General features: G+C 37.8%; 1 protein-coding gene, 1 long non-coding RNA gene and 1 pseudogene across 5 annotated transcripts; all 3 read right to left on the reverse strand.

The window, feature by feature from the left end:
• Window positions 1–5043: 5043 nt before the first annotated feature.
• On the reverse strand, window positions 5044–14803 carry LOC126613620 (dynamin-related protein 4C-like). Of its 4 annotated transcripts, none has more exons than XM_050281195.1 (4): window positions 14659–14803; window positions 14568–14607; window positions 12954–14466; window positions 5044–5770 (listed from the first exon to the last, which is right to left on the reverse strand). In XM_050281195.1, the coding sequence occupies exons 1-4, from the start codon at window positions 14719–14721 to the stop codon at window positions 5254–5256; spliced, it is 2133 nt and encodes a 710-aa protein (XP_050137152.1). In that variant the 5' UTR covers window positions 14722–14803; the 3' UTR covers window positions 5044–5253. The 4 variants fall into 4 exon arrangements, with proteins under 4 accessions (XP_050137152.1, XP_050137150.1, XP_050137153.1 ...); XM_050281193.1 differs by having other exon boundaries at window positions 5044–7104; window positions 14288–14466; window positions 14659–14796; XM_050281196.1 differs by lacking the exon at window positions 14659–14803 and having other exon boundaries at window positions 5044–7104; window positions 14288–14466; window positions 14568–14648.
• A 38-nt stretch (window positions 14804–14841) lies between these two features.
• LOC126613637 (uncharacterized) lies at window positions 14842–15179 on the reverse strand. The gene is made up of 2 exons (XR_007620151.1): window positions 15026–15179; window positions 14842–14972 (listed from the first exon to the last, which is right to left on the reverse strand). It is a non-coding gene; the product is annotated as an uncharacterized LOC126613637 (long non-coding RNA).
• Window positions 15180–22182: 7003 nt separating this feature from the next.
• On the reverse strand, window positions 22183–22289 carry LOC126613638 (small nucleolar RNA R71; annotated as a pseudogene).
• Between the last annotated feature and the right edge of the window lie 225 nt (window positions 22290–22514).

Here is a 22514-nt window from a genome sequence, read left to right on the forward strand (position 1 = left end):
AAGCGTTAATAAACGTGCTCATTTTCTATTGGTGACACGTCATTTAGTTTGTAAATTTTGTCTACAAATTTAGTCTCCATAGCGGTACTTGTATTATAAAACATTGTGCCAAATATATGAGGTGACAAAGAGTCTCAATTTTGAGAGAGTATCATTAGCATTTCTCTTCAAGAATTTATCCACATTCTCCCTACTTAATAATTTCACCAAAAATGGTTTCTGAATGCTAATGATACTCCCTCAATTTTGAGAGAGTATCATTAGCATTTCTCTTCAAGAATTTATCCACATTCTCCCTACTTAATAATTTCACCAAAAATGGTTTCTGAATGCTCACTTATCAAAATTAAGCCCCTGTTTAGTATTTTTTTTTCATCAAAAGTTGCTTCACTTTAAAGTTAAGTAGTAAAAGTGTGTTTGGTAAAAATAAATTATTTTGCTTATATTAAATGTAATGAATGACCTCTAGATAGTAGCTTTTAAAAGCATCTTGTAGATACAAATGCTTTAATACAAAGCAGAGTTGAGCCTTTAATGAATATTTTTAATTCCTATAATACGCTAAATAATTTTAAAAAATAACATTATTTATTCTTGTAGGCACATTTTATCATTGAAGAATAAAGTTGTGAAATCTCGTTCCCAAAATTTCATTATTTAATTTACGTATTTCATATCTATTTGATTTTATTTAACTATATTTTTGTTAATATTAGAATTTTAATTATTTAGTTACAAATTTTAGTTTTTCATAATTAGTCAAAAAGAAAAAAAAACTAGAATCTGCCAGATGGCAGCGGGAGAGAGATAGACCAATTAGAAGAGAGAGAAATGAGAGAATGGATGGGGACCTAGCCAATCAGAAAAGAGAGCAAGGAGGGGAAATGAGGGAGAGAAAAACCACCCAATACCGGATTTTTGCATCGACTTGTGATTTCGTCAATTTCATCGGTTTTTCCGACGAATTCCACTTAGCCGTCACTTGCACACTCCACCCCGACCTCCATTCTCTCATTTCCACAAAAAATACGTGAGTTTTTGGCCTGGATTTCACAAAAAATTGCGTCGAGGGCTTTGTGGGTGCACGGTGTCAATTTCGTCATTTCTAAAAGGTTTTTCGTCAACCACTGCCACCCTTAGGCGTCTTTTGAGTCCAAGAACATAGCCTAAATGAGTTTGGGGGTTGCAGAGCTGCGAATTCGACAAATCGAGGAACACCCATTTCTAGGGTTCCGATGGATCGAGGGTGTTTTCAGGCGTTTCTCGGTCAAATTGGACTTTGGCCTAGGTATGAAAGTTGTTTCCCTTGTTGTGGTCTACAATTCTGTAAAATTTGGTAATTTTTAGAGTTAGGTGAATTTTTTGGTGAGTCGAGGCGACACATGGCCCGAAGAACCACTTGACCTTTCTTGGCTAAATTCAATACCCCGATTCCATATGTGACTTGTAATTGATGAAATCCCGTCGTTCGAACATAGTTTTGATAGAGGCTGCCACTTGATCATTATATGAATTGACGATCAAACTGTTGGATCGACACCAAACTTTAGTGCGTTATAGTACGTAATATTTGAGACATTAGTAACTTAGCGAACAGGAATCTGATGTACGGATCTTTCCGAATTGAATTTCTAAGTTTGTAAAATCAAACATTGGCCACCATTTAATTTTAGCGATTGGCGGAGATCTGACAGTCGGATTGTTCTGAAATTTTAGGATATTGTTCTAGGAGATTATTGAGAGTCTTGGGAAGTTATGCATCGGAGATCCATGGGCAGATGTTCTAGATCGAATTATATAGGGTTGTGGACCCCACCGTTGACAGAGAGTTGACTTTTGGTCAATATGTTACGAATTGATCTTAAATAATAAAATTAGTATTACTAGATACTAAGTAGGGCTTAGTGGGCCTATATGGGTTGGTGAGCTATCACAGGTAATATATACCTCGGTATACGTGTATGGGATGCTTTATGGTGATATATATATGTGTGTGTAATTAACTTCTTGATAATACGAATGATACGAATGATAATTTTTATGACAATGTGAGCCTAGAAACCTATTAGAAGTATCCCGGTAGAACTTGTATGCTTATGTGACATGTTAGTTAGTGGCCATGAGGAATTGATAGTGCAGGTGATTACGTTGTAAATCATAGAGGTTGAGATATACGAGTAAGTAGGTTGTGTGGTGATAAGAATGCATCATGTAATAATGTGGTACGTGGGTGGTCCTGCTTGGTTAATCTGCATTAGGGGACCACGCCATGTGATGCAGGGGTATGGTCCGGTTTGGTTAATACACATTAAGGGACCATACGCATCATAGGGGTGACCCTGCTTGGTTAATCCGCATTAGGGAGTCACTGCCTAGGCCATTTCTTTATTTCCATAGTTGGTCTTACTTGTTTAATCCGCATTAGGGGACCATACTATGGACGATCCTACTTGGTTAATCTGCATTAGGGGACCATATGCATCATGGGGGTGACCCTGCTTGGTTAATCCATATTAGGGGGTCACTGCCTATTCCATTTCTCTATTTCCATAGTTGGTCATGCTTGGTTAATCTGCATTAAGGGACCATACTATGGGCGGTCCCACTTGGTTAATCCGCAATAAAGGATCATACTATCGGATACATGCCTATGGTTCTACTTGGTATATCTGCAATAGGGGACCATACGCAATCTATGAGTGATTATACTTGATATATCCGTGATGGGTGATCATTGCCTGCACAGTTGGATTATGCTTATGATTCTGCTTGGTATATTCGCAATGGGAGACCATACACATTTTAGGGGTGATGAGGATTAGTTGTACTTGGTACATTTCGATAGGAGCCATATTTTAGTCGAATTTCGTTGAGTGGTTCGAAATCCTTACTCTTGCTTATTTCCACATAATTAGTCTCGAACCCTAGATTCGAGTGAATGGGGATTACTCACAGTAGACCTTATGAATATAAATTAGATTTACCATGTTATTACTTATAAATCAAGTAAGGAATTATGTAGGGTTCTTTAAATTAATTCATGAAATGATATGTTACCTCATTAATTGATTAACGTAGTTAAATGTTATTATTATGCATCCTTGATTCATGAAATTGATTAATTTACATGATTGTGGAATGACATTGGTTATGGTTGGTGTTACTATGATTAGATTAGTTGATTAATGTGGATTGAGAATAATATTGTGCTTCATTGGTTCTTTGATATGATACATGTTGTGAATTGAAGTATCATGTTGAAAACATAGTGATTTATATGATCGATGGAATGGAAATCTTGAATGTCATGTGGGTTTATTTTGTAGCCCTGAACCTGGTAATTTCATGCTTTTCAAGTTCTAATAATTGATTGAGGAATGCTCTGCTTTTATGCTTAAACGTACTGTGATAAACTCAGAGTGTAGTGAATGGTGAACTACGAATGACTTGATCCCGTCTTTGGGTACATAGGCAGTCTAACGCAAAGGTTAAATGCAACCATGAAATAAAAGAAAATGACTGCGTGGTTAAATCATATTATTTTTTGTCTTGTCTCGGAGACGAGACATGATGAATAAACTAAGATGTGCTGATATCACGTGTCGATCTTGGACGTATGTCGGGATCGGGGCATGACAAAAGTGACCACCGCCATAATCACCACCATTGTTGCCACCACCACCACTACCATTGCCATTGTTACCACCATGCCATCACCCCCACCATAAACACAACCGCCACCACTGCTACCATAACTGCCATCATCACTGTTATTGCCACCCCTACCACCGATGTTGCCTCTGCAGCCCAACCACCACACCCCTTTATTGGCACCACCACCACCAGCACCACACCATCACAACCCTTGCCCTTATCACCATTGTCGTCGTCATCACCAATATTGTTACGTCTATTTTTGTCATTATATACAATTATAAATTATCAAACGCTTTTACACTGTTTTTTATACTCACAACACTTCTAAAAATATAGTTCATCAAACACTAAACAGCTTTATTTTGTACCAGATTATTCTTAAAGCACATCAGAAGCAGGTTTTTAAAAAAACACATCAATCTCAAAATGGCCTTAAGATTATGGGTTTTTCAATTGAGGTAAATATATTATGTATTTGACCAAAACGATTTTAAATAATTTGTCATAAGATGACGCGAAAGAAGAACGGAAATGTGACACATGAAATTGAACCAAAGCAAATGATTTTCTTGGGTTTTAACACCCATATATTTTTTTGTTGGTTTATCATTTTCACCAAGCTCCACCTCATCTATAATCTTTATGTATTATGTTCCGATCCCGAAACCAAGCTCCACCTCATCAATAATTAAATAATTTGATGGCATTACTTTTGTTTCCTTTCTAAATTTAAAGGCCCAAACAAGAAACAAAGCAACACTAGACAAAGACCACTGCTGTATAACGGGTGTTTTAGAAACTCAAAAGGAAAGAAACTCAAAAGCTTCAATTTGTTTGTCGTGCTCTTTTAACTTCCACTTTTACTGTTATACAAGCGAAAACAAGAGAGATTTAATATGAGTAAAGGGATACTTTACTTCTTGAGATACAAGTTTACTGTTGTAATCTAGCAAGGTTTCTTCTAAGGATCTTGGCTTTCTTTATCTGTAAAGAAGATGGGTTTTTGGTTGTTTAATTAATTTCTACCCAGAATTGCAAGATAAAAAGGGATACAAAGGAGAAGACACACACACACACATGTTTTTTTTAAGATGATTACATTTCCTGGATAGAACTGAGAAGATATATAAACCGGCAAACAAGTTTATTTATCTTAGGAAAGTAATAGTATTTCCATATTCACTTTCATGTTATTACAACTTTGATGTCGAAAATTAGAAAATTTAAGGAAGGTGGTTTTCTTATCAGTTAGGGTTTCTATAATGCGCGTTGAATTCTTTATCTAAGTAAGTTTTTATCTGTTAGATCACGACGGCTCACTGTCAAATTAAATGAAAAGTAATGAAAGCACAAAACAGAAAACAAAATATCGTAGTTGACTGCTGGTAGGATAAATTTGCAGTTAAATTTCATCGAAAACATTAAACTTGACAAGGATTACCAGAACCATAAAATTACCACATAACAAGAACACAAAGGAAACGAAAAAACTTGAAACAAAAGTTCACAAACAAATAACCAACGACATAAGAAAACAGACTGCATACTTTTATTTAGACCATTTTTTAGTACCCTCAAAACTAATTGGCAAGTTAGTTAATCCCCATAAGTGACAATGCTGTCCATAATCTTGGCCACTACCTCCTTAGAATCCCTCAGTTTTTTTATGCTTTTGTTAAGCTTCTCACGCTTTACTGCCACTGCCGGGGACTCCTCCAACATCCTCTCAATTCCCCCACCGTAAGGTCCCAACAACTCATTCACAATCTCAGCTTCCATCTCTTTGTTCACAAGGTTGAAAACAGACAGCTGCAAGTGCAATGCCATGCAGTCCACAAGCCTCCTCAAAACAACCTTCCAATAAGCAATCATTCTCATTTTAAGGTCATAAGCTTGAGCTAACACATGCGGGTACTTCCTCAGAACACCGACTTCCACTTCCCCGATGCCTTCTATATCTATGATAGAAGGCTTCTTCTCATCAGTTAAGACTCCATGAATGAATTCGTTTTGACTAGCCATCAGCTTGTTCCATTCGGAAACATAATCACCATCACATGTATAATCTGTCAGCTTTTCCATCTCTACAAGCTCCAGCATCCACTTGATTGACCTCTCCTTCATCTTGGCCATTAGACTATGGCCGGCACGCCTTGCTGACAGCTGCAGCTGATGATAGTTATCCGTATAATGCATCAACACAGAAATAACCACCTCTTCAATGTAGTTCCACACTTTTTCCTCAAATGCAATCGGAATACTCGAAATTTCATTCACTTTTGCCTGCAAGATAATGAGGAAAGCATTGCGTGGAAGGAAGTTCGGAAGTGAAATACCTTTGGCCTCCTCCAAGATCCTGATCTCCTCCATCAAGAAGTTGCTCTTTGCATCAGTTTCAGCACATCTGTGAAGTTCATCCGAGTACTGGTTGAGCATCTCAACCAATCTAGCAGTGCAGTGCATGCGATTGTCTTCCGCGTACTCCTGAAATTCTCCTCTCAAAAGAATCTTCCTAAGCGATTCCTTAGCCAAGCCAGTGATTTGCATAAAAGCCGTCATGGCCTCAGCAACCGATGAAAGACTCTTTGGCATTTTGTTCAGCTCCATAATGCAGAAGTTCAGCCTGTCATTGATCTTCTTCACTATCTCAGGTATATTTCTTGCTATGCTGTTTGCTTGAATTTGGACCAGCTTCTGTGCTAAAACTGGAATGCCGACAATGGACTTGTCAATCTTCGAAAGCAGAGGATGGGTTTGAAATAGTTCATGAGCCATCACCGCTGCCTCCTCATCAGTTTCGTCACCAATCCTGTTCCTTACACAGACATAACCAAGACCAATGTTTACATCATCTCCAGTGACCTTCTCAAGTAGTCCTTCCGGTGCCTTGTCCACTTTCGTAACCACAGCGAGCGTCCTCTCACCAGTTTTATCTACACTTTGTGACATCCGGATTGACTCACACGTAGTAAAATCCACCGTAGCAGACAATACATTCAGAATAATACTTTCCTCCGGCTTAATATACTCCATGATCATATCTTTGATCTGATCATAGATATTTTCAGGTTGGCCATGGACTGGAACCCTTGTGATTCCCGGAAGATCAACCATAGTCAGATCCGGAACCCCATACTTCTTCACCAACAAAGTAAGTGGCGTGTTCGAAATTCCCTTACCTCCCCCCGCAATAGAATTAGTAGCTTTCACAATATCTTTGGTGATATTTTCTTCATCAGTACGATCAACTCTGCCATTGTACTCCAAGGAAAGTTCAGGCTGAGGACTCGAGTGGTGTTCGAGCCTCATAATAAGAGGCACTCTCGTGCAGATGCCTTGGCCCCGAGGTAGGCTGATGCCGGCCAAGGATTCGAGCACGCTAGACTTCCCGGATGACTGGTCTCCGACCACCACAATCGTTGGCAGCTGAATGCCTTCATCCATCACCTTCAAGCTGCGTAACTTGTCTACCGCATCCAGAAGAGGGCGGATCTTGTCGTTATAGGACGACACAATGGGTGCGCATTTGAGGGGTACTGCGTCTAGTCCTGCCTGAACCATTGCGAGGGAGCCTTCACCGTTTATAACTGTGCAACTCGATTCCATTTTCCTTGGTCCTTGCTTTTCTGAATTATAGCAAGTCAAAACAATGGTGAAAAATCTAGAGGGAAACCGAGATTGTAGAGAGATGAGAGAGAATTCGAAGATGGAAAATGTTCTGTATTGGGTTTATGACTTAATGGAGTAAAATGTTCTATTTATAGCTACTGCTATATATCATTCTTAGCCCTTAAGCAACTTAACTGACTCTCAATCAACAATAGCAACACATCTAACAAAAATGCTACTTTTCCGATATATTTGTACCATCATTTGCTTACATTGATAAATCGGACTCATACTCATAAGCTGACATGGCAGCCACATGACTTAAAAGTAAGAAGATTACTTGTCAGCGAAGATATCAGTCAGGAAGAAGTGAGAAAGCTGGGTTTAGTAAGTGCCTTAGGCTTAAAGGCTCCTAGTTGTATGTATAATTGTTCAGCAAAACCTATCGAAGTAAATGACAACCAGCCTTTTCAAAACCGCATGCTGAGAGAGTTGTGATTTGGACTTCCAAACGTTCAGCAAACCAAACCGCTTTCGAGCCTTTGAACTTCTAAACCCTAATCAGTGTAAATGTAATATGGACAGTTAACTGATAACCATTTTTTGTGCTTGATGCTCTTGGACTTCAGTCAACCTTTATATATTATTCATTCAAATAATCGATGACTAGCTAGCCAATGTAAGTTGTAACCCAACAGAGACGAGATGTTGAAGAAAATTAAATATTTTTTGTAATTTGGTAAGACAAACAAAGGCACCCATTGGAGAAAGGGAAGTGCTAGCAGCCTTTGCCCTAACATTTGTGTTTGGACCTCTTCACTTTAACAACTAACAGGTATCATTTTCTATACAAAAAAGCAAGAATTTTAAAGCTTTTGTCTAGGAATTAACGATGAGAAATATAAAATATACATTATTATGTCATTCATTAAAATGAAAATTTTCAAATGCAAAAGTTAGTGCAAAAGTGTATTTCTCTTAGAAAAATTCAATCTAACAACCAAAATTAAAGTTAACAAAAAAAAGTAGAGAACTTAATTCATATTGAATCTACCCTTATGATCGTGCTCCAGAAAAATTGAGAAGGATGCAGGGTTTTTGAATTTGGTAAAGCTTAAGGATTAAGGTTGCTGTTAAATTATTATTATATTTTTTTTTTTTTGGAGAAAAGTGGAAGAGAAAGAGCCTTTGAAGATTCCTTTCTGAGTTTTCACATTGGGGGGATTTTGTTTCACTTTTACCATTGTAAGACCATAGATAATGGATGCTGACATGGTTGGACAGATGTCGAATAGTGGTGTGGTATGCCCAATCGGTTTAGGTTGCTGAAAATAGCAACTTTAACTAAAAAGTGCAGGACTTTAAAAGAGGAAGGGGAAATAAGAGTTTGAGGAAAAAGAGGCAACTTTAATCATCATTTCATAGGTTCTTTACGCTCTCCATTATTACATATTTATGCTCCTCATAAAAGAGAAAATGGAGTTTTAACGAAAAGTCCGCGGTACTGTTCACTTTAATGAAAAACCACATTTTTACACTAAAAAGTCAAATCTGGTACTATTCATATTACTCTTTATTTTGTCCTTATCGTTAAAATTCAAAGTTTTAAAGCATTTTTCATTAGTTTTCCTAAGAGAAAAACCCTAGCTACTTGGACATAAAAAAAGAAGGCTAGTACAGGCAAGTTGCAAGAGGAGAAGTAGTGGGCTCAAGTAAATGGGCTTAATAACTCCCCCCTCTCCTTGAGAATAGGCCTGACCTTAGGTCAAGAAATCGAGGTAACGGGCCAAGATGTCGTCAGCTTCCTCCTAGGTGACATCTTCAGTGGGTAGGCCAACCCACTTGATCAGCCATTTTGTCGCAGCTTTATTTTTTTTTCTTGAATATGCCCTTGTCTAAAACTCTTTCTGGTTGCCAGTGTAGAACCCCAGTGGAGTTGATAGGAGGCAAAACTGACAGTGGAGGAGAAATACTACCAATCTTTTGTTTAAGGAGAGACACATGAAAGACGGGGTGGATTTTGGAGTCTAAAGGCAAACGAAGCTGATATGCTACGGAACTGATGCGCTTAGTTATCTGAAAAGGTCCATAGAACTTGGGTGCCAGCTTGTTTGTTGTTCTAGTAGCCACTGATTGTTAGCGGAATGGTTAAAGCTTCAGGTAAACCCAGTCACCAACATTAAATTCCCGCTCAGTTCTCTTGTTATCATAGACTTGTCTCATTTTGTTCTCTGCAAGCTGCAAATTTGTTCTCATAAGACAGATTAATTTGTCCTTATCCTGTATTGCAGCATCAATTGAGTGTACCGTCGTGAAGCCGAGCATATACATGCAAAGGTGGTTCAATGTCATAAACAGCCTGATATAGAGACATTTTGATGGAAGATTGGAAGCTTGTATTATACCACCATCTAGCCCAGGGAATGAGAGAAGACCAATTGGTGGGTTTGTCTATTGAGAAACATCGAAGAAAATGTTCCAATGTGCAGTTAAGGACTTTCATTTGCCTATTCGTTTGAGGGTGGTAACCTAAACTTAGGCAAAGTTTGTTGCCTTGGAGTTTAAAGAACTCTTGCCAAAAGTTACTAAGAAAATTGGGTCGCGATCCAAAACGATCTATTTTGGCATACCATGGAGTCAGAAAACCTCATTGCTGAAAGTATCAGCTACAAAGGCAACTATGTATGGGTGCTTTAATGGGATAAAGTGGCCATACTTTGATAGGCGATTGATGACAACTAGGATCACGGTGTACGCGTTGGAAAATGGGAGCCCTTTGACAAAATCAAGAGTGATGTCCTGTCATATGCCAGTGGGGATGAGCAAGGGCTGCAGTAACCTAGGAGGGTGTTTTGTATGCATTAAGCCACAATTTTTTTTTGTTTCCTTTCGAATTCCCGGCCATAAAACTTTTTTGGAGAGTCTTTTGTATGTTCAAAGGAAGCCCAAGTGACCATCTTAGAGAGATGCATGGAATTCATCCAAGAGTTTAGGTTGCCATTGGGATGTGAGTAGTGGGACAAAGATCTGTTGCTTGTAGTGCAACACATCATTTATAATTGAGAACCCTTTGATTGAAGTGTTGGGTATTGGAACTAAAAGATTCCAAACCTTTTGCACTTCTAGATCCTATGCATAAGACTGTTGCAACTGAGGAATGCAATCAAATATAGGGGTAGAGAGGCCTATTAAGAGCAAAAGTTCTTGTTGGCAGGAGATAGCATATGGAGCACTGTTTTGAGAACCCGACCTATACTCGACCGAGTAGTTGTACCCCAACAATTTCACCAGCCATTTTTAATTTTTTTCACAAAAACTGTAAGTTATAACTCACGTTTTCCAATCGATTTTAAGAACTTTTACAAGATTCATTATAAGCCAAAATTTGAGTCGTTTTAGTCGCACCACATGTTTTCTAAAATTAATTTAGGACATCCCAAATATTTTTCAACACCTACAAATTTCTTTGGTGGCTTCACTATTAGTTTATACTATTTTTCTAACTCATAGTAACAACTAAAAAATTTCTCAGCATGACCAAAATGATTGATGGTGCATCAGAGACTACTTTTATCGATTTCAAATTTGAAGGACTAAAGTAAGGAGTTATGCCAGAAAGTGGCCCTCTACCACAGTGGTGGAGAGGAGTATTGGCCTTACACTACGACAGGGCTTCGAACCATGACGGCTCCCTAATCTAACATCTAATTAAAAAATCTATTGTTTGACAAAGAAAAAAAAGTAAGGAGTTAAGTCAATTTCAAAATCCGTTTTGGCCCCTTTTTAACATGGATGGAGGGTTTCAAATTCCTTGTTACTACCTTTTAGGGGTTTTATTAAATTTTATGAATTTTTTTGTTGGTATATTTGAACGTGTCTTTAAAATGATTAAAATTGTTTTAATATAATAAAATAAAAAGTGTTTATGAAAACATTTTGACCAAAAAAAGGACTTTATGGAGAGGTCTATGAGCAAAATCCAACTCTTACTACCTATTTGTACTATAATTTGTACCACTAATAAAGATGAGACTCACATGCGTTGGCGAGCCTTACCTCTATTAGAGATATAGTAGAAATATATGGTAAATGTAGCATTACTCGTCTATGAGTGTTTTCAACGGAGTACAATTCTCTGTCATCCTATTCCTAGTGTGGTTTAGTCCATACTAAGTGTATGGATTCTAACAAACGATCAATTAAAACATGAAATCTAATATGGACATTTAATTAAATGTTTATTAATATTTACGGTGCGGTTCGGTTTCGGTGTAGTTTTCAAAAGCCAAAACCGAAACCAAACCGTTTTCTATGTTGCGGTTCGGTTTCAAAACCGAAACCGTTTCAAAACCGCAAAACCAAACCATTCGGTGCGGTTTGATTTGGTTCGTGTTTTGGTTTCGGTTTTCGGTTCTAAGTGCCCATCCCTAGGAGAGCGTGTCCCTTTTTTTTGAAAAATATGGATCATTTCCCTTAAGCTCCTCCTATACACACACACACACACACACACACACACATATATATATATTAAAATGATAACCTTTCTTGGATAGAACTGAGCATATAAACATGCAAAGGTAATGTTAGAGAGATCAAAGTTTTAAACAAAATAATGTGTTACCAATAAAAAATAAGCACGTTAATCAACGCTAAAGTAATAATTCAATTATCAATAAGCACATCATTTGGTTTGTAAATTTGATTTAAAAAATTTGGTCTCCCTAACATTATCCAACCTGCAAACAAGTTTAATTATCTTAGACAAGCAACATTATTTACATATTTACTTTCAGGCAATTACAAATTTGACGTCGAAAAGAAGATTTAAGGAAAATGGTTTTCTTATTAATTAGGATTTTTACAATGCGTGTCGCATTCTTTACCTAAAGTTTTTATGTCTGTCAGATTGGTTATGAAAGCTCACTGTCATATTAATAAACGGTATTATAAGCAGAAAACATGAGACAAAAAATAGGAGTTAAACTGTATGTAAGAGGAAATCGCACTTAAATTTCATTAATAACAGTAAACTTGACAAGGATTACCACAATCATACGACTACGGACTATTACACAACAAGAACACAAGGGAAACAAAAGAACTTAAAAACAAAAGTTGACTAACAAACAACCACCCACATCAGACAACAGAAAGCTAATTGCCAAGTTAGTTAATCACCATAAGTGATAATGCTGTCCATAATCTTGGCCACCACCTCCTTCGAATCCCTCAGTTTTTTTATGCTTTTGTTAAGCTTCTCAGGCTTTACTGCCACTGCCGGGGACTCCTCCAACATCCTCTCAATTCCCCCACCGTAAGGTCCCATCAACTCATTCACAATCTCAGGCTCCATCTCTTTGTTCACAAGGTTGAAAACAGACAGCTGCAAGTGCAATGCCATGGAGTCCACAAGCTTCCTCAAAACAACCTTCCAATAAGCAATCATTCTCATTTTAAGGTCATAAGCTTGAGCTAACACATGCGTGTACATCCTCAGAACACCGACTTCCACTTCCCCGATGCCTTCTATAGTTATGATAGAAGGTTTATACTCGTCAGTTAAGACTTCATGAATGAATTGATTTTGACTAGCCATCAACTTCTTCCATTCGGAAACATAATCATCATCACATGTATAATCCGTTAGCTTTTCCATCTCTACAAGCTCCAGCATCCACTTGATTGACCTTTCCTTCATCTTGGCCATTAGATTATGGCCGGCACGCCTGGCTGACAGCTGCAACTGATGATAGTTCTCCGTATAATGCATCAACACAGAAATAACCACCTCTTCAATGTAGCTCCACACTTTTTCCTCAAATGCCATCGGAATACTCGAAATTTCATTCACTTTTCCTTGCAAGATAATGAGGAAAGCATTGCGTGGAAGGAAGTTCGGAAGTGAAATACCTTTGGCCTCCTCCAAGCTCTTGATCTCCTCCATCAAGAAGTTGCTCTTTGCACCAGTTTCAGCACATATGTGAAGTTCATCCGAGTACTGTTTGAGCATCTCAACCAATCTAGCAGTGCAGTGCATGCGATTGTCGTCCGCATAGTCCTCAAATTCTCCTCTCAAAAAAATCTTCCTAAGCGATTCCTTAGCCAAGCCAATGATTTGCATAAAGGCTGTCATTGCCTCGGCAACAGATGAAAGACTCTTTGGCATTTTGTTCAGCTCCATAATGCAGAAGTTCAGCCTGTCATTGATCTTCTTCACTATATCGGGTATATTTCTTGCTATGCTGTTTGCTTGAATTTGGACCAGCTTCTGTGCTAAAACTGGAATACCGACAATGGACTTGTCAATCTTCGAAAGCAGGGGATGGGTTTGAAATAGTTCATGAGCCATCGCCGCTGCCTCCTCATAAGTTTCGTCACCAATCCTGTTCCTTACACAGACATAACCAAGACCAATGTTTACATCATCTCCAGTGACCTTCTCAAGTAGTCCTTCCGGTGCCTTGTCCACTTTCGTAACCACAGCGAGCGTCCTCTCACCAGTTTTATCTACACTTTGTGACATCCGAATTGACTCACACGTAGTAAAATCCACCGTAGCAGACAACACATTCAGAATAATACTTTCTTCCGGCTTAATATACTCCATGATCATATCTTTGATCTGATCATAAATATTTTCAGGTTGGCCATGGACCGGAACCCTTGTGATTCCCGGAAGATCAACCATAGTCAGATCCGGAACCCCATTCTTCTTCACCAACAAAGTAAGTGGCGTGTTCGAAATTCCCTTACCTCCTCCCGCAATAGAAATAGTAGCTTTCACAATGTCTTTGGCGATATTGTCTTCATCAGTACGATCAACTCTGCCATTGTACTCCAGGGAAAGTTCAGGCTGAGGACTCGAGTGGTGTTCCAGCCTCATAATAAGAGGCACTCTCGTGCAGATGCCTTGGCCCCGAGGGAGGCTGATGCCGGCCAAGGATTCGAGCACGCTGGACTTCCCCGATGACTGGTCTCCGACCACCACAATCGTTGGCAGCTGAATGCCTTCATCCATCACCATCAAGCTGCGTAACTTGTCTACCGCATCCAGAAGAGGGCGGATCTTGTCGTTGTAGGATGACACAATGGGTGCGCATTTGAGAGGTACTGCGTCTAGTTCTGCCTGAACCATGGCGAGGGAGCCTTCACCGTTTAAATCTGTGCAACTCGATTCCATTTGCCTTGGTCCTTCCGTTTCTGAATTATAGCAAGTGAAAATAATGGTGAAATTTCTAGAGAGAAACCGAGATAATTTCAAGCTTAATTAGCTAAAGAATTGAGGTTCTCTGGCAGTTTACCCTCCAGTTTATAACATTTTTTTACTAAGAATGTTTTCAGGTAAGGGAAAACACCACTTTCGTGATCCAGTAGGAAACGAAGCCTTTTCAGGTAAGGGAAAACACCACTTTCGTGATCCAGTAGGAAACGGAGCCTTTCTTTCAACCGCTGCATTTCCACAAACTCAAGAGACTCTAATACCCGAAAAGGCAAGTTACGCTCTCCTTAAAACTCAGCACCAATTCGAAGATGGAGTAAAATGAGTTGAATATCAGAGTGCGTAACAAACAATACTAACAAAGTAAAAGAAATATTATTGATATCAAACGAGAATGCCGAAACGGCTACAAAACCCTAAGAGACTACATTGTGAATGACTTGATTTCTAATGAATAACAAAACACTCTATTTATAATAAACTAACCCTAAACCCTAATGCTAACGGGCTAAGCCCAGAAAACCAAACATTAAAGTAAACCTAAATACTAATATTTTCCAACACCCCCCGTCAAACTCATGGCGGTATACAACATGAGTTTGCAAACAAGCAGATGTGGATGCAAGCTCCATTAGGCGGACAAGACAAGACAAAGCGAACAAGCGAGCAAACAAACGAACGAACAAACGAGCAAACAAACGAACGAACAAACGAGTAAGCAATTTCCATACTACCAACTCCAATCCTCGCAGGCATCTTCTTCAAACGTTGAAGAAGCGGGTGGATGCAATTCAACAAATTCCAGTGCTAATGCCAATGCCGATTCTGATGCCGAACAAACAAACAAAAAAATTCAACCAAATATACCATATTTCTTTCTTTCTTCTCTTTTCTTCTGGGCGAAACCGATTGCAGCAAACAAGGCTTGCAAAACCAATTGCAGCAAGCTTCAAAACTTCTAGTGCAAAGTCAACTTGCAGAAGGGGACTTCATTGGGTTGTGACAGATCCGACTGGTAGGAGTCGGTGCGGGTACCGTGAACAGGTGGTAGCAGCGGAGATGGTGGTGCGGGTTATCTGGACATATTGCAGTGCGGTGGTGGTGACAAGAACGGCTTCGACTACGGATGAGCGGAAGACGACGGACGAAACTAATACCCAGTAAACTGACAAACAAAACTGATACAAACAAATTGACACTAATCAAGAACAGATTAAATCCCAAAGGATCAAACCTGCTCTGATACCAAGTTGAATATCAGAGTGCGTAACAAACAATACTAACAAAGTAAAAGAAATATTATTGATATCAAACGAGAATGCCGAAACGGCTACAAAACCCTAAGAGACTACATTGTGAATGACTTGATTTCTAATGAATAACAAAACACTCTATTTATAATAAACTAACCCTAAACCCTAATGCTAACGGGCTAAGCCCAGAAAACCAAACATTAAAGTAAACCTAAATACTAATATTTTCCAACAAAATGTTCTGTATTGAGTTTGTGACTTAGTGGAGTAAAATGTCCTATTTATAGTGATGCAGTACAAGACTCTCATGCATGTATTGGAATCTACCAAGAGTTGGAACCATCAAATATATTTAATGGAGTTTTAGAGCAACACAACTAATTAAGTAGTCATTTAAGGAATACAATTAGTACATATATTTATAAGGAATACAACACAATGAAACTCTAGTCCGAATTGGACTTTTGCTCTACCCAAAATATTTAAAATGGTCTTAAATGACTACTTAATTAGTTGTGTTGCTCTAAAACTCCATTAAATATATTTGATGGTTCCAACTCTTGGTAGATTCCAATACATGCATGAGAGTCTTGATTACTACATCATTTAGCTACTGCTATGTGTCATTCTTAGCCTTCAAGCAGCTTAACTGACTCTCAGTCAACAATAACAACACATCCAACAGCTTAAGGATTGCTGTTTTTTTGTGGAGAAATGTGGAAGAGAAAGAGCCTTTGAAGATTCCTTTATGAGTTTGCACATTGTGGGAGATTTTGTTTCACTTTTACCATTGTCAGGCCATAGATCATGGATGTTGACATGGTTGGACAGATGTCGAATGATGGTGTCATTGGGCCCCCACCATCAAAGAAAAAGCAGTCCCCATGGGGCATCTAAGCGGAAAGAAAACCCATTATAGTATAAAGATTTAGCATTCACACTCATAGCTTTGACATCAATCATTTTCTTCCTTGCCGATGTTCTTTATATTTTGCTTTCTTTATTTCTTGATAAGTTGTTTCTGGATGATATTTTTTGAGAATCTCTTGGATGTCGTATGCGTGCTACGTCACTCGTTTGTATCAAAACACGCATAAACATTATTTCTTTCAATCGAGATTTAAAATTAAAAGTCTACATACACTTTTTTGTTGTAGTTTGACTGATGGACCATAATGTTGGATTGTGAACTACCTTAGTACATATGTGTAGAAGTGTGGCAGGTGACGTAAGCATAAATAATCATTTTAACATGCATGTTAGCAAAATGTTAGATTGTGTTTAATCATATTAAATTAATTTATGTATTGGTTTTGTTCAGGTATAATAAAATTAAAAACACATGTATAAACTTAGTGTAAGTTTTAGGATTCTCACCTTTAGATTTCATAGGTGGACAAATTCAATGTTGTTAAAGCTCCCAAGTGTTAGCCCTCAACTAGTGTCTACACAAATAAATCTCTGGCTAGTGAAGCAAAAAAACGACAATTTGCTAGAACTTTATCCATCAGGTAGGTGTTGCCATAAAGGGATTTGGTATGGTGTTTTGTTTTTCAATTCTCTAAATTGGAAAACCTATTTCTTTTCTCTCTAATTTCTATTTGCGATTATTGAATTCTCACACTATGTTACATAGACCCCTTAGGCTTATAAAAAGAACAATCTGTAATTAAGCCAATTGTGTGTTGCACGCCCTAGGGAATTTTTTTAGAAACTTTTGGGTTCACTAGTCTGTATCACGTCACTCGCTTGTCTCAAGAAGAGATCATTTCACATCACCAGTTTACCACACTAAAATTTTGAATTTATTAGATGGATAATACAATTTGTTTAATAAATGACCAACTTTACAAATATTTTTGTGAAGTGATTTCACACATATTTTTTAGCTTTTACACACCCATGTTTAATTTTAGATGTTGATTCCATTTGATTTATTTAATCTGGTGGCCATAAATAAAGAGAGGTACGTGGAAAACTAAAAATGGTGTGTGAAAATCCATGACACTACTAAGCATGAATTTTAGTAAGATGAAAAAAGACCTTCGCTTGATACCCGTGGGAGGACGTGACATGACTTCCTTTATTGAAGGATGAGGAATGCTAAGGTGACTTTCAAAAGTAGGACTTTCTAATGACTCTCTGCCACCTCATAGCTAATTTAATGTCAATTCATTCACGTGCCAACATTATAACACAAATGCTAGGAAGGCTACATTTATAGACAAAATTTGTATACTAAATGACATGAAAGTTGGTGATTATATTATTATTTAAGCGTTGATAAACGTGCTCATTTTCTATTGGTAACAAGTCATTTAGTTTTCAAATTTTGTCTACAAATTTAGTCTCCATAGCATTACCTGCATTATAAAGTATTGTGCCAAATATATGAGCTGACAAAGAGTCCATAGAGAGTCTCAATTTTGAGTCTCATTAGCATTTATCTTCAAGAATTTATCCACATTCTCCTCACGTAATAATTTCACCAAAAATGTTTTCTAAATGCTCACTTATCAAGATTAAACCCCCGTTTGGTATTTTATTTTTTGGGTAAAAGACTGTTTACTACCCTCATGTTTCGTGGTTTTCAACATTTAGTACATCATGTTTTTTTCGTCTCAGAGTCATACCTAAAGTGTAAATTTTGGGACAGTCTCATACATCCGTTAGTCAAACTGTTAAGTTTTTCGTTAACTGTGACGTGGCGCACTGACTGGGCGCCACGTGTCATCCACGTTTTTTTTTTCTTTTTCTTTTTTCTTTCTTTTCTTTTCTTCTTCCTCCGACTGCAACTTTCTTTTTTTTTTTTTGCTTCTTCCTTTTCCTTCTTCCTTCCTTCCTCCTTCCTTTCCCTTTCTTCCCCTTCTTCCTTCTTCTTCCTTCTTCTTCCTCCGAAATCTGGGGAATGTTTTTTTTTTTTCTTTCTTCTTCTTCCTCCTTCTTCCTTCCCCTTCTTCCTTCTTCTTCCTTCTCCTTCTTCTTCTTCCTCCGAAATCTGGGGAAGTTTGTTTTTTTTTTCTTTCTTTCTTCTTCTTCCTCCTTCTTCTTCTTCTTCTTCCTCAAAAAAAAAAAAAAAAAACACTTTTATCTTTTCTTCCTCTTCTTCTTCTTCTTCTTTCTCTTTCCTCCTTCCTTCTTCTTCTTCTTCTTCTTCTTCTTCTTCTTCCTCCGAATCTGCCCAGATTCAATTTTTTTTTTCTTCCTCCTTCTTCTCCTTCTTCCTTCCCCTTCTTCTCCTTCTTCTTCTTCTTCCTCCGAATTTGGGGGAAGATGAAAGTGTTTTTTTTTTTTTTGAGGAAGAAGAAGAAGAAGAAGAAGAAAGAAAGAAAGAAAAAAAAAAAAAAACATTCCCCAGATTTCGGAGGAAGAAGAAGGAAGAAGAATGAAGAAGGGGAAGAAAGGGAAAGGAAGGAGGAAGGAAGGAAGAAGCAAAAGGAAGAAGCAAAAAAAAAAAAAGAAAGTTGCAGTCGGAGGAAGAAGAAGAAGAAGGAAGAAGAAGAAAAGAAAAGAAAGAAAAAAAAAAGAAAAAAAAAACGTGGATGACACGTGGCGCCCAGTCAGTGCGCCACATCACAGTTAACGAAAAACTTAACAGTTTGACTAACGGATGTATGAGACTGTCCCAAAATTTACACTTTAGGTATGACTCTGAGACGAAAAAAACTTGATGTACTAAATGTTGAAAACCACGAAACATTAGAGTAGTAAACAGTCTTTTACCCTTATTTTTTTCATCAAAAGTTGCTTCACTTTAAAGTTAAGCAGTAAGAATGTGTTTGGTAAAAATAAATTATTTTGCTTATATTAAAAGTAATGCATGTCCTCCAGACAGCAACTTTTAAAAGCAGCATGTAAGTAAAACTGTTTTTAATAAAAAGCAGAATTGAGCTTTCAATGAATATTTTTAATTCCTGTAATATGCTCAATAATTTTAGAAAATAACATTATTTATTCTTGTAGGCACATTTTATCATTGGAGAACAAAGTGACCACCACTATAAACCCTAACCTCTTACACTACCATTGCCATGATCACCACCATTGTTGCCACCACCACCACACTACAATTGCGCCACCACCACTACAACCATACACACCACCGCTACCTTTGCCATCATTACCACCACACCACCGCCGCCGCCGCCACCACCACCATAAACACAACTGCCACCATCAATGTTGTTGCCACCCCTACGACCAATGTTGCCTCTGCAGCCCAACCACCACCACCATCCCAACCCTTACCCTTATCACTGTTGTCGTCGTCACCACCAACATTGTTACATCTATTTTTGTCATTATATACAATTATAAATTATCAAACGTTTTTACGCCGTTTTTCATACTCAACACTTTTAAAAATACAATTCATCTAACACTCAACTGCTTTATTTTGTAGCAAATTATTCTTAAAGCACATCAGAAGCACTTTTTTTTTAAAGCACATCAATCTCAAAATGGCCGTAAGATTATGAGTTTTTCAATTGAGATAAATATTGTTAGGGTGATATTTTATATATATTTGTTAACTCTTTTACCTATAACTTAGTCATGATTATATAGTAAATTGGTGAGTTTGATGTGTTTTTGTGCGATTTTTGTAGAGAACATAATTCGTGAATAAAGCAGGGAATTGGAAGCTTAAATTAGAGAAACTCAAAGAATTATCGAATGGGATGTGACTGATGGGCTGGAGCAAAGAATGAAACAATACATCATATGGGAAATTGGATCATTAAAGCAAGCCCAATAAAATTAGGCGGGGCAAGCTTGCGGTGGGGGTTTTTCCCAAAAAGAATTGGGTTTGAGAGAAACACGGCAGGTGGATTAGAGGAAAAGGCATAGAAGGGAAAAAGGGTGAAACGGTCTGACGGAACCCCCCCCCCTTTTCTCCAATTGCTGGGGAGTAGATTTGAAGCAGCCGTAAAGGTGGGGATATAAGGAGATTCCAGCCTTCCAGTGGGTGTACGCTGGAGAGAAGGTGGCAGTTTTGGGGTTTATCGCATACGATTCCAGAATTGGGGTTTTGGGGTTTCTTTATGTTATCGAATTCATCCATGTTTGTGATTAGTTTAATCATGAACTAAGTCCTTTTGCTAGGATTAGGGTGTACTCTTATCATGAACATCTAATTCTTATTATTTCATATTGATCTCGGTTGTTTTCCATGTTGAGTAATTGTTATTGTGCTTTATCGTTATCAAATAACTGGCCATTATTTGTGTGAAGAACTAAATTGGGACTGACAGGTTGAGTTTAGTAGATTGCTTCTCATAACGATTACCATGAATTACATAATTGAGTAGACATACTGGTTATGATTTGTGTAGTATTGTGAAATTATCCATTTAGCGTAAAGGGATTCGATTATCTACTTCTGTGGCTAGACATAGCAATGGTAGATAGTTAGAAACACAGTTAGTATATTCTGAAAGGAAATATTGACGAATCAAGGGATAATTGCTAGCAACATGGGAATAAATTGAGTTTAATATGAATAACGGGATTAGATGGGATTGAGAATGAGGAACCTGATGTCCTAGTGCTTCAATATATTAATTTTTCATAATTCATTCACTTTTACTTCGTGTTTGTTCAATTGATATTTTCAATTTCGTTTGGGTTTTTGCATATTTGAATTTGTCATCGTTATCCATCTTTTATTTAAGTTTAGTTTGAAGTCAATCTCAATAGTAAATTTAGGTTAATCCGATCCTTGTTTGAACGACACTCTACTTATCACTATATTACTTGGACGATATTGTACACTTGCAATTATCAATAACAAGTTTTTGGCGCCGCTGCCTCGGATCGAATTTAATTCTATTTTACTTTTGTGATTTTGTTTAGTTTATTTAAATTTTATTTTCGTTTTTTTTTATTTTGATTATTTTTTTTCTCGGAGTATTCTCACCTTGTCTCATTGTTTCTTGAAGGTGAATGCTTGGTACTCGTTCATCGGATTGTGTACTACTTGAGTTTGAACCAGAAATTGAGAAAATACTCCGTGAAATCCGAAGAGAACAAAGAGAAGTCAGTGAGAAAGAAAAGCAGCAAGAGAGCAAGATGGCGTTAGTTCAGAATGAAACGATGGGAGATCTTGATATGCCAACCATTCCGGAATCACCGTCGAGCATAGCTCTTCCTGCAGCTGCAAGGAATTATGAGTTGAAGACTATCCACTTTAATATGATGCCTTCTTTTCATGGCATGAGCACTGAAGATCCATTGGCACATATTAGAGATATCTTCAATATGGTGTCCAACATGGCATTGGTAGAAGGAGTCACCGAGGAACATCTCAGGATGAAGGTCTTTCCATACACTATGAAAGACAAAGCGAAGACTTGGTTGAATTCTTTGAGGCCTAGAACCTTGACGAGTTGGAACGATATTCAGAATAAATTTTTGGAGAAATTCTTCTCGACTCAGAAGACCGATACCCTTAGAGATAGTATCATGCAGTTCACTCAACAGGCAGATGAGACGTTTTCTGAGGCATGGGAGAAATTTAATAATTTGTTGATTCAGTGTCCGCACCATGGTTTGCCTACTCTAGTTCTCATGCGGATATTTTATAAAGGATTAACAGTTTCAAGCAAAGCTGCAGTGAACAACTATGCAGGGGGATCAATTAAGAACAGGACGCCAGCCGAATGTCAAGCACTTTTTGATACTCTAGCACTCGAAACACAACATTCTGAAGCAAGAGGAAGACGGGCAGAAGTTTTTGAGATTAATAATTCTACCGAATTTGCTTCAAAGGCACAAGT

The sequence above is a fragment of the Malus sylvestris genome (genome assembly GCF_916048215.2).
Source record: "Malus sylvestris chromosome 14 unlocalized genomic scaffold, drMalSylv7.2 SUPER_14_unloc_1, whole genome shotgun sequence".
NCBI classification, from domain to species: Eukaryota; Viridiplantae; Streptophyta; class Magnoliopsida; order Rosales; family Rosaceae; genus Malus; species Malus sylvestris.

Bases quoted from the DNA above. Each gene is read 5' to 3' on its own strand.
- LOC126613620 (XM_050281195.1), bottom strand. From the start codon at position 14,721: ATGCAGCGGTTGAAAGAAAGGCTCCGTTTCCTACTGGATCACGAAAGT. The intron at 14,608-14,658 runs CTGAAAAGGCTT...GTTTTCCCTTAC, and splicing joins AAAGTGGTGTTTTCCCTTAC to CTGAAAACATTCTTAGTAAA. The intron at 14,467-14,567 runs GTAAACTGCCAG...GCTATAATTCAG, and splicing joins AAAATGTTATAAACTGGAGG to AAACGGAAGGACCAAGGCAA.